This window comes from Patiria miniata, unplaced genomic scaffold (genome assembly GCF_015706575.1).
Source record: "Patiria miniata isolate m_02_andy unplaced genomic scaffold, ASM1570657v1 HiC_scaffold_6, whole genome shotgun sequence".
Lineage (NCBI taxonomy): Eukaryota > Metazoa > Echinodermata > Asteroidea > Valvatida > Asterinidae > Patiria > Patiria miniata.
In genome coordinates, this window is record NW_024037073.1 from 7,496,941 (window position 1) to 7,514,601 (window position 17,661).

The 17,661-nt window shown below is 39.1% G+C and overlaps 1 protein-coding gene across 1 annotated transcript in view; it reads left to right on the plus strand.

Moving 5' to 3' along the window:
- The first annotated feature begins 2,231 nt into the window (after nucleotides 1-2,231).
- The window catches only part of LOC119743426 (protein O-linked-mannose beta-1,2-N-acetylglucosaminyltransferase 1-like), a 36,299-nt gene continuing 20,869 nt past the window's right edge, over nucleotides 2,232-17,661 (plus strand). The window contains exons 1-2 of the mRNA XM_038219827.1: nucleotides 2,232-2,398; nucleotides 13,691-13,958. Coding sequence (XP_038075755.1) covers nucleotides 13,848-13,958 — 111 coding nt within the window. The 5' untranslated portion in view covers nucleotides 2,232-2,398; nucleotides 13,691-13,847. The remainder of the gene's footprint in view (nucleotides 2,399-13,690; nucleotides 13,959-17,661) is intronic.

Consider the following 17,661-nt stretch of genomic DNA (forward strand, 5'->3'; position numbering starts at 1 on the left):
AATTTCATACAGGGTTTTAAAAGGGGGATTAGAGAGATAAAATTGTTTGCTTTTTCCAATTGATTTCAGATGATTAAGCGATTTGTATACATGTAGATGATAATTTGATGCTCAGAAGTCTTAGGTCTTCATGTTAGTTGTACAGTACAGCAACCTTGCTCTTTTACAAGTCATAATTTAATTTGCATGAGGTTAAACTTCTGATCAAGGTGTATCTTTTTCTGTAAGTTATGCAGATCAGTGTATAAGACTTGACAACTGTTTTCAGATATTTAGGTAAATGTTAGCATCACCGAGTTTTGTGACCTATCACAATGAAAGGGCTGTTTTTCAATTGTGAGTTTACAGTTTGAAATCACTAGAAATTCCAATTGGTTTTCTGTAGGGTTTTGATGCATGACAGTAATTCTTAAAATTTGAATCTGATCCACGCTTATTTTAGTTCACTACCAACCTTTGTAGTCTTCTCTCGGTATATTTAAATTAGAACTTTATGGTACAATTGAAAGGAAAAGTAGACAAAAAAAGTGCTTTTTAAATTTAATTTATCTCATTCTTTTCTTTTTATGCACAACTGTTTTTTTATGTAAAAAAATACGAGTGTTCTGGTCAATGTTTGGATAATTTAATATCACTTTCAATAGACCCTCAGGCTCAGATACCCTTCACAAGTGACAAAGAATCTTGCCATAATATGCTGTACAATAAATCTATTGTCATTTATTCTGAAATTATTTGATGCTCAGTAAAACCGAACGTAAGTTATTTAGACGTGCAATATACAAAGAAATATGTCTAACTGAATAATATTGGAGTTTAATTTATTGAGTTATAAATAGTGCGTTTCTGTATTTGATGTATTTTTAATTTTCCCCTAGATTGATTGATATGAAAGTGTATGATTTAATCGCTCATGAGATGAACCATGCCCGACATATTTAAGGGCTTTCCTTATATCCAAAATCCTTTTACATTTGCACATTTTGGCTTTATAACCAAATTTACCATTAAATTACATGACAATCCCAAGTTTTTGAAATACTGATAAAGTGAGTAACCCCCCCAAAAAGGATAAATCTGTTTTCAGGATTGTACACTTTATTTGATGGTAATGTGAAATTCCCCTGCCTAAATGTATGCTACGGCTCTACATCAAATCTATATTGGCTGAGAAATGCTGTTTTATTTCTGACTGTTTGGCGTAGTCAAGAGATTTTAACTTTTTTATGATTTTGTTCAAATAAAAAAAAAGTCAACATGAACTCTGCAGTATGTAATGTGCAGTGCTATAGTTGCCCATCCCAGTCTCAAATCCTGTCATATTTCAAAAGGCATCGCCACAAATTGATTGTTGAAACAGGCATGATTGGTCCTTTTATCTTTTTCATACCCCCACAAATGAACAAAAAGCTGAGAGAAATATTTATAGTGACCCAACTGTTGTCCAAATTATTGGAGGGATGGTGATAGCCATGTAGAATGCATATGCTATGGTCCATTTGGGTAGAGGACTTAATTTGGGCTGTAATATATTGGGCTGCCGCGTGGTCTTGTGGCCTGACAAACAGAGAAATTGTTTTGAAATAAGCAGCAACTCCAATAAATCCCCACACCCATGGGCGTCGCCAGGATTTTTTCTAGAGGGGGCAAAGCACATTTTCCACCGAAATTCCTGTACTTTTCAGCATATTCTCGATTTTTTCATTTTTCGAGGGTGGGCAGGGACATTTGCCCCCCCCCCCCAACATTTTAAATTAACAGCGATATGACTTTGCGCCTCTTTTTCTTTCATGTTTCCCTTTTTCCTCCTTTTTTGGTTGCTTTTTCGGGGGGGGGGGGGGGCAAACGCCCCCTTGCGCCCCGCCCCCCCCTCCCCCGTCGCTATTTAGGCCTACTCATAGAGTCCAGCAAGATAAGAACATAATTGAAGCAGAAGAAGCAGAAATCGAGCATTACACCTTATTCTTATACTCTGTATAGCAAAAATGCCTTAGAAGAGATTTTTAGACCCTGGCCGAAGAATAAAATAATCATTTTAATAGTAATTGTAGATTGTGTTACATTTTTGTATCCAATTTGTTTACATAAGTTGTAAATATACGGTACATATGCATGAAAGAGAGTAGGTCAAGCGTGCATGTTGGCAGGTACCTGACCCCTACATTGAAAAATACGTATTCAATACGAATAATTGTGGGTAGACTGAACTGGGAACCAGTGTACTTTCACATGTACTACTGAGTAGTGTACGAGTCGAGTCGGACTCGCCGTACATGTACCCGGGCCCGTACCCCTGTGTAGGTTTCCTTATTAAAAGGCTACGTACGTTAGCATACGCAACTTCATAATAATATATTGCCGATCTTCAGAATGGATGTTTGAAGAATGAAGCAGTAAGGTAAATAGCAGATATTATTTTCATTTCGTTCCGATGTTGAGTTTCTGCTGGCGTTGGAAGTTCAGAGTGGCCAACAAACTAGCCTAACCCCATAAATGTGGCCAATTTACTGGACTACCTTAGCTGGAGTTACCCAGCCCTGAGTTTTATCATTGGGTTCCTAGATGACAACCCAATGATAAAACTCAGGGCTGGGTAACTCCAGCTAGGACTACCTCAATAAATAAACTAAAGGCCACACTTGGTTGGAACATGTACAAAAAACACGTAGGCCCTAGAACTTTGTCAAATTTTGATTTCCACATTTAGGCTTAGTTTGTAGTTTATTTTAGCCCCATAAATGTGGCCAATTTACTGGACTACCTCCGTAAATAAAGGCCACACTTCCACCATGTACAAAAACATGTCGAACTTTGTCAAATTTTGATTTTCACATTTAGGCATACAATACTGTAGTTAATACTAGCATGAATAGTTTGTAGTTTATTTTTGCTTTACGCCGCCTTTAGTCATGTTAGTAGCATACTCACCCTCTTCATAGGCTAATCAGAAAGTGCTGCCTTTTTCAGATGTTTGTTTTTCGTGAAATTTCATGTTGAAATTTTAATACGCAAACGTGTGCAAATGAATCTGGGAATTTCACGAAATTGGCAGCACTTTCTGATTAGCCTATAAAGAGGGTGAGTATGCTTCTAAAGCTTTGAAGCCACTCTGGGCGCAGACATTTTGAATTTATGTGCGTGTTTGTAGAACACAATCAAAATAGATGGATTTAATTTTAAAAGTGTAGGCCCTACTCTAAGGGGCCATTCAGAATTTTCAATGTTTTAAAATTTCGACTTTTTTTCCAAATTATTTTGACCCACCCACCCACCCCTAATTTCGATTAATAAAAAAGTGAACATGTATATGTACATGCACTTGCATGTACTTGAACTTATACAGGTATACCCATGTACATTTGTGTCTAGTTCAGTAACGGCGTGAAGTTGTCGGTCTTCCTCTTTTGCACTGGTGACCTTCAGTTTTCTTGTGTTTTGCCAGCTGATATGCTGTTGGGAAAGACAGGTTGCAGTCTTGGAAGCCACAAACATGGCCGTGGTTTTGTCGTTTTCTGGATGAGGTGGATGATATGTGACATATGAGGTTGTGCCTGTCACGTGAGGTAGCTGAGAAAAACATTCGCTCGTACCCCCGCCCTGTTTGCAGGGGGGGGGGGGGGTACGAGCGAAAGAAAAACATCAGGTTTGGGCAGACATCACATCACAGGCTGCGGTCCTCATAGTCTTGGACTCCAGTGGTTGAATAGTCCAGTTTTTATAGCGATTGGTAATCGACGCCCACGGCGTGGTATAGGCCCTAGAGCCGATCTAGTACACCAGGTACCCTGCTGCCTCTGCATGGCCTAACCGCTACAAACACCTGGCGTCCAAGTCTACTGAAAAACCACCTCCCTCTCATGCCACAGTGGGTCTATATACACGTACATGACGTACATGTACAGTACCGGTACATATACAGGGGATGAAGTTGAAAAAGAAACACGCATCGCGATATCGGAAGGCTTGCGCGTAGTTCAGGCAAGTCGAAAGATCTATCTTTCTTTGTTTGTTTTTTATCTTTTTTCCATGGAAAGTGAATTTCGATTTTCAATTATTTAGCTTGACCCACCCGCCCACTATTTGGAAAAAAGATCGTAATTTTAAAACATTGAAAATTCTGAATGGCCCCTAAGCTACTCTAAATGCAACGCGCAAGTAGAAGATATGCAAACAACTTGAATGCTTTATGATGGTTCAAGAATGTCACAGCGAAAAGCATCTGCAGCAGAGGGATGCGCACGCGTTGCGCTGTTTGCGTAGAGCAAAATAACACGCTCACTTGCTGATCGTGCATTTCAGTTTTGGGCGTATCGGCTTCACTGACACACCGGAACGGAATACAAACACATATAAATAGACACAAAATTTCTAGTTCCCCATAGCTTTGTGTACAAACATGGGTACGCCCAGCAGGCATCACTTTGTACATGAGTTAGCGCTCTAGTAATTTAATAAAGCTCTAGCCCCACTAGTGTGGCTGCGGTATTGCTGCGCTGAACAGAGGATAGTGTACTGAGTGGAGCGTTAGAACTACAGTACGGTACCCTCCGTACCATGCTCCGTACTAACGCTCCAACGAATAGGCATACTTTGACTATACTTTATATTACTGACACACGGTATGCATTTTTTTCATACCCTGGAGGACCAAAGGCCCTAAAAAAAATGGTAAAGAGAATACAAATGAGAAAGACAGTTACCCCGGATAGATCTAGTTGGAGTTACCTCAGCCCTAGTCTGAGTAAGTTGGACTCTATGAATCACCTTTTTTAACATTTGGACATGGTCGGGTCTACTATCACCCGACCATGTCCAAATGTTAAAAAAGGTGATTCGTAGAGTCCTACTTACTCGGACTACCTCAGCCCTATATTTTATCATTGGGTTGTTGTCAATAGGGCTGGAGGAAATTGTCATCATGGACTAGCATGTCTAAAAAAATGAATACGAAAATGTGCCATTTTGTCCCCGTAACCACGATGAAGATTCAGTCTACAATTGCAGTGAAAAAGGAGGCATTACTGACAGCCGATCAATATGTTCGCTGGCCAGAGGTCTTGTAGGAGTTTCGTGTACAAACAAAATTCGTGTTGAAAAGAATGGCAATGCGCAGTCGATTACCATGCACAGCGCATGCACCAGTCAAACTTGACTTGCGCTTTGTCGGCCAACTTCGGCTTCCATTCTACTGCAGCCGTGATGCGAGTGACAAGCCTCATACAATGTAGTTAGTGCAGCAGTAGCGCATCAAACAATCGTTGAGTGGTGTGCGCTTCAGCGCCAGTTAAGTTTGACTGGTGTGCGCCCTGTGCAAGGTAATCGACAGCGCATTGCCATTCCTTTGTACGCGAATTTTGTTCGTACACAAAACCCCTACAACAAGACCTCTGGCCAGTGAACATAAGTTGGTCGGCTGTCAGTAATGCCTCCTTTTTTCACTGCAATTGTAGGCTGAATGTTCATCGAGGATTGTTAAGGACCTGTGTAGTGGTTATGCCGGGCAAGGTTTGGGTGAGTCCCAGGGGGAATTAGTGTGTTACGGGGACAAAATGGCACATTTCAAATTCATTTTTGTATATGCTAGTCCATGTTGACGATTTCCTCCAGCCCTATTGACAACAACCCAATGATAAAATATAGTGCTGAGGTAACTCCAGCTAGGATAGATCTACACATTCATGACATTCCATAAGCATAAGACCCCTTAAATTGTTCCCAACAAGGGGTAATTTAAAAAAAAAGAACAGAATATTCTGATAAACCTAACGCTCACAATTAAATGTGTCTGCTGAGTGGTGTCATCCATTTCTTGGCTGATCCGTTGAGGGCTTGTGTGATGTCACTGTCGTCGATCGAAGAAAAAAAAGTCGCGTTGAATCAACGACTGTTTTGTGTAGTGATATCTGCCCCGCGCCAAAAGCCCATACTGTCATAGAAAGAGATAATCTGGCATAAACTTGTTTAAATGACATTGTAAACATGCCAAGGCAATGTATCATTCTGTGACCATGTGCAAAACACTTGCACTGTGGTCACCATTCATCAATATTAAAACTAGAATCGCCGGGCCTTATAAGGGATGGTTAATTTGCATGTGAATGCTTTCTGAAACTGAGAGCCCCGATCGATGCCAGAAGTTTGAACATTGAATGAATCCCTTACCTTACGATATTTACAGGAATATTTTCCTATAATTGTTCCGATCTTTTGCCGATCCACCAGTCTCGGAATTTGTACATAATTGTGTCAGCTATCGAGTGAATAAACCAAGTGCAATGTAGAAGGGAAATTTTCAACGCCTAACACATCACGTGATGGAGTTGTGCCAATCAATGGTCCGCAGCACGAACACGTGCGTCAAGGGAATTTCCTATGATGAGAAATACGCAAGCCATGTGACAGCTCCACATGTACATGTACGATTTACATGCACGCGTCATGTACTCCATTTACGTCAACGGGGTGGACTCGGTGCAATGAGAATTTGTGGAACGAACTAAAAAGGCAATATCGAGCGGAGTTGTTCCAAAATTCTTCAGTGTATTTGGTATGGCCTATATTATCAGATCCTTGCCAATCTGTTGATGTCAATGAGCTGGCGGTACCAAGCTTTTACTCTGTATTAACTTTTCGTCACTTTTGCATTCTATGGGCGCTGCCATCTTGGATTTTACCCGGACGAAACTACATGTAGTGACGTCAAATTAATCGTCCTTCCGGACTCGTGAACACAATTTGTTTCAATGAAGCATGAATTGTTTGAATAAAATATAACCACTCAAGACACAGGTATGAATTTTATTGAAATATTTTATTGGTTTACATGACAAAAAAAGAGAAAATTAATTATGTTAGTAAAATTATAAAGTAAAATTACAGGTACCCGAATCTGTAATTTGGAACCGGTTCCTGACATCAACGGACGGGTACCCGGGTACCCGGTTCCGATGCACAGGCCTAATTTCTGACCACTTCAACCAATTTTTTTTGAGCAAACGATCATCATTTTCGAGTTCATTTTGTTTATTTTGTTTAGCATCAGAAACCCTTCTGGGCGTGAGAGCGTGAGAATAACCTGAAATGCATGAGTCTCACGCTCATTGCGTGAGAGTTGGCAGCCCTGGTTGCATCTCTATAGACCGACGTCCCATTGGTCCGACGTCCCATTGGTCCGACGTCCCATTGGTCCGACGTCCCATTGGTCCGACGTCCCATTGGTCCGACGTCCCATTGGTCCGACGTCCCATTGGTCCGACGTCCCATTGGTCCGACGTCCCATTGGTCCAACGTCCCATTGGTCCAACGTCCCATTGGTCAAACGTCCCATTGGTCCGATAAAACATACTGCGTACATGTACCGGTAGTTCCACTACTGGTTTAGGTTGACTGACCCTAACCCTAACCCTAACTTTAACCCCAACTCTAACCCTAACCCTGAATAAGCTGGATCCGCCCCTGCAAGGCCACAAAAAATAATAGTTTGTTCCGGTTTTCCTACCTACCCTATTCTTAAAGCCCCCACCCTAATTTTTATATGGGAAAAATAAGGAAAAAACACCCCAAACCATCAATTTTTACTACAGGTACATTTTACCCTTGACTACATGCAGATGCCTCCATATGATTGTACACCCAAAAAATTGCTCAAAAAAAAGGAGAAAATTCCCTACCTACCTACCCTGTTTTAAAATGCCATGTAATCGGAAGCAGAACTATACTTTTTTTTTGCCTAACCACAATCTTGCCGCTGTGAGTGTCGCGAAGATATTAGGCATCTACTTCCAAAACGACTTAAAATGGGATGCACATGTAAAACATTTCGAAAAATGTGCGAACAGTAAGCTCTATACATGTATATGCTACGTCTTCTAAAGCGGCATAGTGTACCACACGAGGATTTATTAACGGAATATATCAGACCTCTTACCGAATATGCAGCACCAGTCTGAAGTGGAGCCCTGACTCAACACCAAAAACAATGCATTGAGAGGTTCCATAAACGCGCACTGTGGACAGTATTTGGAACTGCCCACACAACACATGATGAAATCCTCTCCCGCTGTTTGCTTCAATTGTTGGAAGACCACAGGCATTCACTTTGTGTTTCATTTATTCAAATATGACTTTAAAACGAACATCCAAGTTCCAAGATTTCTTCCGTACAACTACCAATGCAGACATAAAGTAAAAATTACAAAATTTCATTGTAAAACGAACAGAATGAAAAATAATGCCTTACTTTACCTTGTCCACAGTTTATTTATACATGTATGTCAGTTACTATTTGCAGTAGCACGTTCTCTCAGTTTAATCGAAATGACTTCCCTTTTAAAAGTTAGATCTTAGCTTACTTTTTAATTTGTTTTCTTCCACATTGTGTTTTGGTTCATTCCATTGTCCACAGTTTTTTATGTCAGTTAATTTTTGTAATAGGGCCTAACTATTTAAATCAAAGTCATTTCTCTTTTCCCTTTCGTGGAGCCCCATAGTTCTAGGGGCAGTTGTCAACTGGTTTGGGACATACATTTTACATGCAAGTCAAATAAATTATAAGTGGAGTTTGTTCTCTTGTACAGAACGGGGCCCTTCACTACACGATTGCTATTGAAATATTGTAAGAAATATACAAATGTGTATGATTGAATTTGATGAATTGCATGGTGACGATAAAGATTTATGGTAGCACCATGTGACAAATCTCTTTTGTGAGTTTGTGAGGTTCTGAAAAGAACCTCACAGTACATGTACATATTTTGTGCCACACAGCAGTATACGGAGGAAGTCCAGTATTTGAGCCACATGAATGGGGCCTAGCTAGTACCATGAATAAGTAGTTTCACGGTAATATGCAATGCCCCATCTTTTGTGTGAAAAAGCTTCTTAATATTGCGCTGTGTGTGTATTGTGACATGCATGCATGGACATGTACATGTGTACGTATGCACAATTCATAATCTTTCTTTTAGTACAAGAATCATTCAAATTACTCCTGTACTTTTGAAGTTAAGGAATTTTAAACACAAACACCGTTTTTAAAGATCCGTCCATGGATCACAAAAAAGGTAAGTGTTCTTTCAGCAAAACGAAAACAATTTACATGCATCCCCATGAGAATTGTGTTCGTTTTGCTGAAAGAACGCATACCTTTTTGTGATCTGTGGACAGAACTTTAAAGCGGTGGTTGTGTTTAAAATTCCTTAACTTGAAAAGTGTAATGTGAATGATTCTTGTACTAAAAGAAAGCTTATGAATTGGGCTTTCATATCCTAGATTTTGAAAGTGCTACATGCAGAACTTCACTAAAACAATAGTCTCGAAACATGGGTTTCGTTTTTTTACTCACCCATATCAAGAAGTAGTAAAATTTTTTTGGCTTTGTACCTCCTTTGGGCAAAACGCGAAGCAGGTCTTGGAATACATCTGCACGTACGGTGGTAGGTATTTCCACATTCCTGCGGTTCTCCAGGCCCGCTAGTCACATCCTATCTTGTTCGTCTTCGTAACAAAGGATTGTGGGAAACCCATCATCCGTAACATTGAACGTAATTTTGCACGCACCAGCGTGCCTACGAACAAAATCTGTCCAATGAGAGCCCAAAGAGAATTTGTAGTGATGAGCGGGCACAGCATTGCATGGAATTTGACACTTACGGGGATTTTGTTGCGTTTGTACTGTGTACTTAATAATTTCAGTTTTCATTGTGTACGTGTATTAAGTGTCTTCACATCGATCAAGATCATTATGTTGAATCCAAAACACGTTGATTACGTCCACTTAACCTTATATTCATATAGTCCAATAGACCTCATTAAATCGTTTGATTTGATGCCACATTTTTGGGAATCCGTTCATGAAAGCGAGCGTTATGTGTGAACATGAGTGAATGCAGCATGCAAGAGCAGAAAGGATCATGCTGCTCTGTGTCAGCGACTCAGCGACGCCCGATGTCATGCGGTGTTTGCTTATTTGTCAGTTGAACATGGACAGTGTGCCACAGCTAAATAAAGAAAATAATAAGATTACGTGCTGCATTTTTGTCCATAAAAATACTTGACTTCAAAAAAGGGAAACATCTCCTCTTCTGGTCATCCCATTTCAAAAATTGAAAAAAATTTCAATATCTTCAAGCCAGCTTGACATCTTGAAAATAAACCCAGGTTCAATAAGAGCCAGAAAAAAAATCACTGAAAGTGCCTAGAATCACACATTTTAACAGACTAGTGTTTTGGTTGTGTAATTTGACCACGGTGATATGGGCAAGGTAAGCGTACTTTTCCATCTTGAAATAAAAAAAGCAAACAAAAAACGACTGTCACCTGACCCTCTCCTATGAAATCCAATGAAATCTGAAACTGATCATGAAGTAGCCATCTTAACGTTGTAAAGCCTTTGTTGTAGGTTAACAGCAGTAGTAGTAGTGGGAGAAATACAAGATTTCAAAACCCAGTTATCCTAACTTTTTTCAAATCGACTAACTTTTTTTCTGATTTCACCGGGATTGTCCATTCAGCTCACAGTCATCCCTACAAAAAGTGACGAGTGAGGTGCTGCATGCAATGCCCTCCACAATAATTAGGTGTTGTTTGCAGGATTCAGTGACCCACTATATGTACATGTAGGTCTTTACACAAACACTCCAATCCAAAGCTGTAATGATGAACACATGGGTCGGGCCTCTCTGATCAGTGTAATGGGCAGGCTATTAAAGACCCAAGACATGCAAGAAGACTACACAAGTTGGGTCAAAAAAAGAAAAAAGAAACCCAAATGGCAGGACCAATTTTTGAATGAAGTTTTGCCTGTAGCACTTTCAAAAGCCCAATTAATGAGCTTTCTTTTAGTACAAGAATCATTCAAATCACTCATGTACTTTTTCGAGTTACAGAATTTTGAACACAAACACCGTTTTTAATTAAAGTTCTGTTCACGGATCACAAAAAGGTACATGTACATGTAGGTGTTCTTTCTGCAAAACGAAAAACAATTCACATGCATCCCTGGTCCTATGTGAACTGTTTTTGTTTTGCTGAAAGGACACTTACACTGTACTTTTTTTCATGGACAGAACTTAAAAACGGTGGTTGTATTTAAAATTCTGTAACTTGAAAAGTACATGAGTGATTTGAATGATTCTTGTACTAAAGGAAAGCTTAATCACTGGGTTTTTATATATCCTAGATTTTGAAAGTGCTGCAGGCAAAACTTCACTCAAAAATTGGTCCTACCATTTGGGTTTGGTTCCTACTGACTCACCCTGTACATGTACATATTTAAGCGAGTGAATGCAGATTCAGTCAAAGACCATTGAGCAAATTGGAGGATGTTCCAGATTTACTTCAGCTTGTGTCACACACAAATGGAATGCTTTGACAATTTTTATGGTTGGTTTTGAATATCCGGTTTCCAAAATTCAATCTGAATAAAAAAAAAACCCTGGATTTAAATGCCACCACTAAGCCATACAATGTACACATGTACATGTATTCAGACTTCAGCCATTCTGTTGTTGATTTCCATAGTGCATGCATTTTGTATCTGGGTCTGCATTACATCAACCCATAGATACAATGTACATGTAGGAGCTGGGGAAGTTGGCTGTTACAACTAATTACAATTTAGACCCTTTGTTGCCAAATAGACCATCAATGGCTTTCACATTGTTCTCTTACTCTTAGAACTTTAATGATGTAGTTCCCTCAAGTTAATTAAGTTTTCTTTCGAGTAAACGTTTGAAGATTTCATCAGCATACATGTACATGTATATTCTTTTGTGTTGACTGAGGTAATAAACAGTGTTTGAAGTGAGCTTTTCACAACCAATATCATTGGTGCCAGATTGACGGTCCGTTCCTCGCAGACTTGTATTCGAGTCACCAAACATCGAGTCCGAGTCACGTCATCCAAGTCCAGAGTCATGCAGGTCAAGTCCGAGTCTGAGTCACGAGTTACAAAGGTCGAGTCCGAGTCATGAGTCACTGTTCATGTATATTGGAAATAAATTTGAGGTACCGGTAGCCTACTGCTAAAACCTCACAGTGAAAATGTTTCCATTTTTCGCAACTTTTCTCTGATAACTGGAACTACATAACATTAAAGGTATCAGTGTGTGGAAAGGATAATCTGGTACCGAACACTATCAAGGTTGCATTACACAATATCAAGTGTGGACGCTGGGGTACATGTTTCAATACATAAATTTCACAAATTAATATAATTTTCGGAAACAAGCAAGCTGCATTTGTGTACAAAAATGTATGTAGGCCTACAGTACAAATGTACTTAGATGCATTTCTCCTGCACAGCACTAACTGTATCGCTTGCTCAGGAGAGGAACTATTATTATTATTATTATTAATGGTTTATTTTATTGAACTTTCACGGCCAAAAGGCCAAATTGCAGTTTAATTTACACACATTAAAAATTGTTATATATTAAAATTACAGTGAATTACACCGTGTGAAAGATGACATTAAAAAGGTAAATCACAACAAAATACACACAACTAATAAAAAATTAAAATAATTCAAATCAAAAATTACAAACAAATGTAAATAACAATAAATACATTTACATATACATATGTATTGGTACATGATAGAATACTACAAAGCATTGGAGGGGAGGAAGAAGAGGTCTCGCTCAACTGACGGCATCATTTCCTACAGACCACCCATGTGCACCAGCAATCCGAGCGCCAACCCGCACAACACGCACCGGCCACGTCGCATATCTTGAACACATCCCGAGCAACAAGCGTTTGTAACATCTTCAACACCGCATGATGCGTGCCCGACTGCATAAAATACGCAGTCGCAGCCCCCCACAAAGATGGCCGTCATTGAGCGAGCTCTATACACTCATGTACATACCCAACCCACTAATAAGTTAAACAGAAACTGTGACCAACAAAGATTTTCTTCATCAACTCAGGAAAAAGAGGTCACATATCTTTGTTAATCAGATCAGTTAAGTAGGGAATAGAGCTGTAACAGTACCTGTTAGTCCTACAGCATATTGTGCTGAGATGGTCATTATTCCTTAACCCATTATTCCTAATCGGGGGCAGCCAGTCTTTGAATTTGTGGGAAGTAAGTAGTGATTTGCAAAATAATTTGTAATGAGTTGGTGAAAGAAAAGAAGTAATTTGTGGTAATTTGTGGTAATTTTGATTGAGTCCCGAGTCATGCAGGTCGAGTCCGAGTCGGAGTTCCCAGGGTCGAGTCCAAGTCTGAGTCATTTGTCATCGTGGCTCAAGTTTGAGTCCGAGTCACGGAAATTGGGACTCGAGTCCGAGTCTGAGTCTGAGTCACGAGTCATACAAGTCTGGTTCCTCGTTCCAAGATCTTGTAAAAATGGTTCAGGTGGAATAATAATAAATTTCACACAAACCCTTGTAATCAGTATTACATCTAGGTTAAACACGGAAATTGACTGGAGCGGAAATATTGATAATGCTGCATACCTTGGCAATGGAAACAAGGAACCATATGGCTTCATATTTATTACTCATCAAATAAACACAACTTGACCAGCCTTTGTTTTTTATTTGAGGATGTGTTTATGACATAGTATTTAGATGTAAATATGGAATTTGAAAGTTTCATTATATTGACCTTTTCAGTGTTTTGGTAATGTCCATGTATTTGGTGAAAGGAAATCTGAAAATATTTGTATTCCTCATATTTTAGGATTACATGTAGCTGACGAGTGACGAATGCGAGTACATGTTCTTGAGATACAGCAGTTTGTGCATCTCTTTCTGCTGTAATCTTCATGTCATGGATGAAGTCAGAGGTCAAAGTTGAGTTTCCATCCCTTTGCAAGAACTGAGCAGTTTGGTGGAGTATGGACAGCTGGAAACCAAACCCCAAGGCTCAACCGTTTATTCCTAGGAGGCACCACAGTTTCTGTACAAGGGGTCAGTTCTTCAGAAGACTGGGCTCCAAATTTTTTCAGGTATATGTATGCACATGTTCTGTGTAAGTGTAATTATCTAACGGGCGATCTTAGAAATTGAAGTAAGTGACACATACATAAAATGTATTATGTTGTCATGTGCAAATTGAAATCTATCGTTGAGTACTCAGTAGTGCTGATTATTGCACAGATAATTTCTTGGATCAAACCAGAAGTTAGATGTCAAATCAATGCGTACACATACATTTTGAGTAAGTCATATTTCAGATTCAACATTAGGGTTTGCCATTAACCGACATGTAAACACTGTATACTCAGTGTGTAACCTTTCAAGTGAAAGTTGGAAATTTAGAAAAAATCACTCAGGTGGGACTCAAACCCACGACCTCCTGCTTTCTAGTGATGTAGCAGTGGGTACCGCAATGAAAGTATTCATAGATGGAATTTGTCTAACTTTCACTCAGGAGGTACACATGTAGTATACAGTGTTTACACATAAGTGAAGGGCAAAACCTGATGTTGAATTTACATCAACCCGACGCAAATTCCATCTTATGAATGGTCATATTTCAGAGAAAATAATTTCATTTTATTGTATTTGGTCAATGATGAAATGCTTAAATTAAGAAATGACTCTAGACTTAATAATCTCTGTTGTTTCTTAATTGACTTATTCATACCTGAACTGAAAATTGTACCCCATCACCCTGCATTTTTTACAAAAAACAAACCCTAAAGCAAGCCAACTTAAAAGTTTCTTACATGTATGTAATTTACATGTACATGCAGCAAGTACATGTAGTTACCATAATTCATGGCCTTGCTACAGTGTACATGTATTTCAGATATGAAAAATCAGTAGTGATTAATTTGGCAGGTGTTTTGTGCATTGGATTGATTAAGTACATGTATGTCTATACATACTGGTACCGGGTAAGTTGGAATGTTGGCAATTCAAAAGCCAACCTTTAGTCAACGTGTGTGTTTCAATGACAATCATCTAAGAAAGAGATGTGAAAAACAAATCTGAAATTCTTTTTTTTTAATAATGTTGCATTTTGCATTGACATTTAGGATAACAAGAAGTACCCCGGTACATGCAGGTCATCTGTGTTTTTATTTTAAAATATAGTCAACTAACTGTCCCAGGTCGACTATTGGCATAAATATCAAGGTTGCTGCGAATTCAACTGAAATGGAGACATTGCAATGCAACAGTGGAACCAATATGTCACTGTCACATGTGTTAAGCCAGCTTTACCTCTGTATCATAACAATGTCACTATCAATTCATTACACACACATACATATAGGTACATGTACTATACTATGCAGCTAGTGTACACATGTATATTTTTATCTTAATATACACTAAATGTGAAAAGCATTGCTACATTTGGACATGACTGAATATTACAGGAATGTAAAATGTTTTTCCCCATCAACATTCCTTTTAATTTGAGAGTCCTTAAGTTTGACTTGGGTATTTCACACAGAAAAATAGGGAGAGACGGAAAGTATGAACACGATGTAATTGTACATATGTGGAAATGATGAAAGCACTTCCGTGATTGAAATCTAAGCTGTTAGAAAAACAGTTTTGATGAAGTTTCTACAAAAGTGTTTGCAGGGGAAAAAAGAAGTGGCAATGTTTCCATAGGGAAAGTCATGTGCTATTGTAATAATAATGCTACACCAGAAAGTCAACCCACGTTCATGATTTTGCATGAAATATATGTTTGCCATAGCGAGTGTAAATAACCTTGTGTTGATTTCCTCCCAACATGCAAATTTGGAATACATGTATCACAGATGAATTTGTTTTGTACATTTTCCAGTAAAAAAAAAATATTAAAAAAATAAATAAATAAAACAATACAATTTTAAATGTACCGGTACATACACTAAACAGGATAGAGTTTTTAGTGCTGTAACGGATCTCAAAGTTCGGTTCAGTTCGGTTCGGTTGCGGTTCGATTTGTTTTTCTCCGAACTTCTGTTCGGTTTGACTTCGGAAGTGCATACATAATGTACATGTCCGTACTACAATGTAATGAAAAGCATATACTGTACATGTACATGTCGGCCGTTTCCCCTGTTCGAACAAACATGTGTGTACCGCGCACGGTGTGACAGAAATAGGTACCGCAATTGCTATACAACACAAGTTGAAGAAGGAATCTCATTTTTGTTGTGTAAACAAAATACCATAATCATTTGAGTTTATCACGTTGAGAAATAAACATCGTAAATTGCTACATGTTACCGGTGTAATCTTGGCCCTCGGGCTATCCCGGCCCCGCGGCGGCCCAGCGAACTACATGTACATGTATGATCAAAATTTTCCCATGCATGCTGATTTGTTTTGCCGACGAATTCCGTCTGCGTCCGAGCATTCCCTGTGCACTAAAAACTTGCTTCGTGGCAATAATTGCTGATTAGTTTTGTTCTAAGAACAAACAGGTCCTTTTACTGTACTAAACTTATGAAATCATAATTATTTTTAGCAACAAGCTGACAAATAGCTACTGTAAAAAAAAATCACCTTTTCGTTTCGCGACTGACTTTCATTCTGAGGACGGATCCATTAATTTTGTAAAGGGGTGCTCCACCCTCTTTTGAGAGATTACATCATTTTTCGGTTAAATTCTTTACGAAAAAAAATATATTGCGATGAGTAAGAACTTATTCTGAACGAGGGGAAGGTTTCTGACTCCATAAAAAGTATTATTTGTAATTTTGACATGGTGAAAAAAATTTAAATGCTGATAAATTGTGCCGAGGAAAGCGCACCCTTTACCACAAATGGTTTGGTCCAAACCAGTGGCGCCCCCCATGAAACCTTGTCGCCCCCCCAGTCGCCCCCCCCCCACTGAGATTTTGAGTTTCTAAAAAAATTATCATTGATCTACATGACGCCCCCCCCCATGAAATGTTCCAGCCCCCCCAGCGCCTCCCCACTGAAAAATTCCTGGCTACGCCACTGCAAACGCAATACGTCATTGAAAGCAGCAAGGCAGGGATATCCCGGCCACACTGTGCGGCCAAAGCAAGAGCACACTTTTCACGCATGGGTGCGTACAATTTTTTCAAAGCGTATCGTCCCCGATATCCTATTGTATGCCTGTCTAGAACATCGTAAATAATGAAGATGAATGTGGAGACTTTTCAACACGGTAGATTCAATCATTCGTGCGTTTTATTTTTGCCCATTCATTGCAAGCATTAGCATTCATGGCACTATCAACAAATACTTGCCGAACTCTTCCGAACCAACTTTTGGGTTCGGTTCAGTTCGGGTTCGGTTCGGAAGGCCAAGTTCGGCTATTTTTTAGTTCGGTTCGGCTGCAGCACTAAGAGTTTTACTAGTTCATTGTTTCAAAAAGTAGTTAATCGTGCAAGTTAGGAAAACTTGATTCCAGCATTGCTAATAGTGGACATGTATAACATCACATAACATGATAGTAAAACTGTCTGGGCACAGCCTCACGTGTATGCACAAGTTGAGCAACAAAGATATAGTGATTTTTGGTCTCAGTTAAGAAAAAATACTGAGTCCCATTGATTCACCAAAAAAAAATTAGGAATTCTACAATTTTACAATGCCATAGCAAAGGGAAAGTACATGTATGTGCCATATTTTCAGGAGTATTTGTAAATTTACATACGTACATTTTTTAATTGGTTTACATGTATTCCATTTTTGCATGGTTGTCTTCACACTATGACGCATGGAACAAAT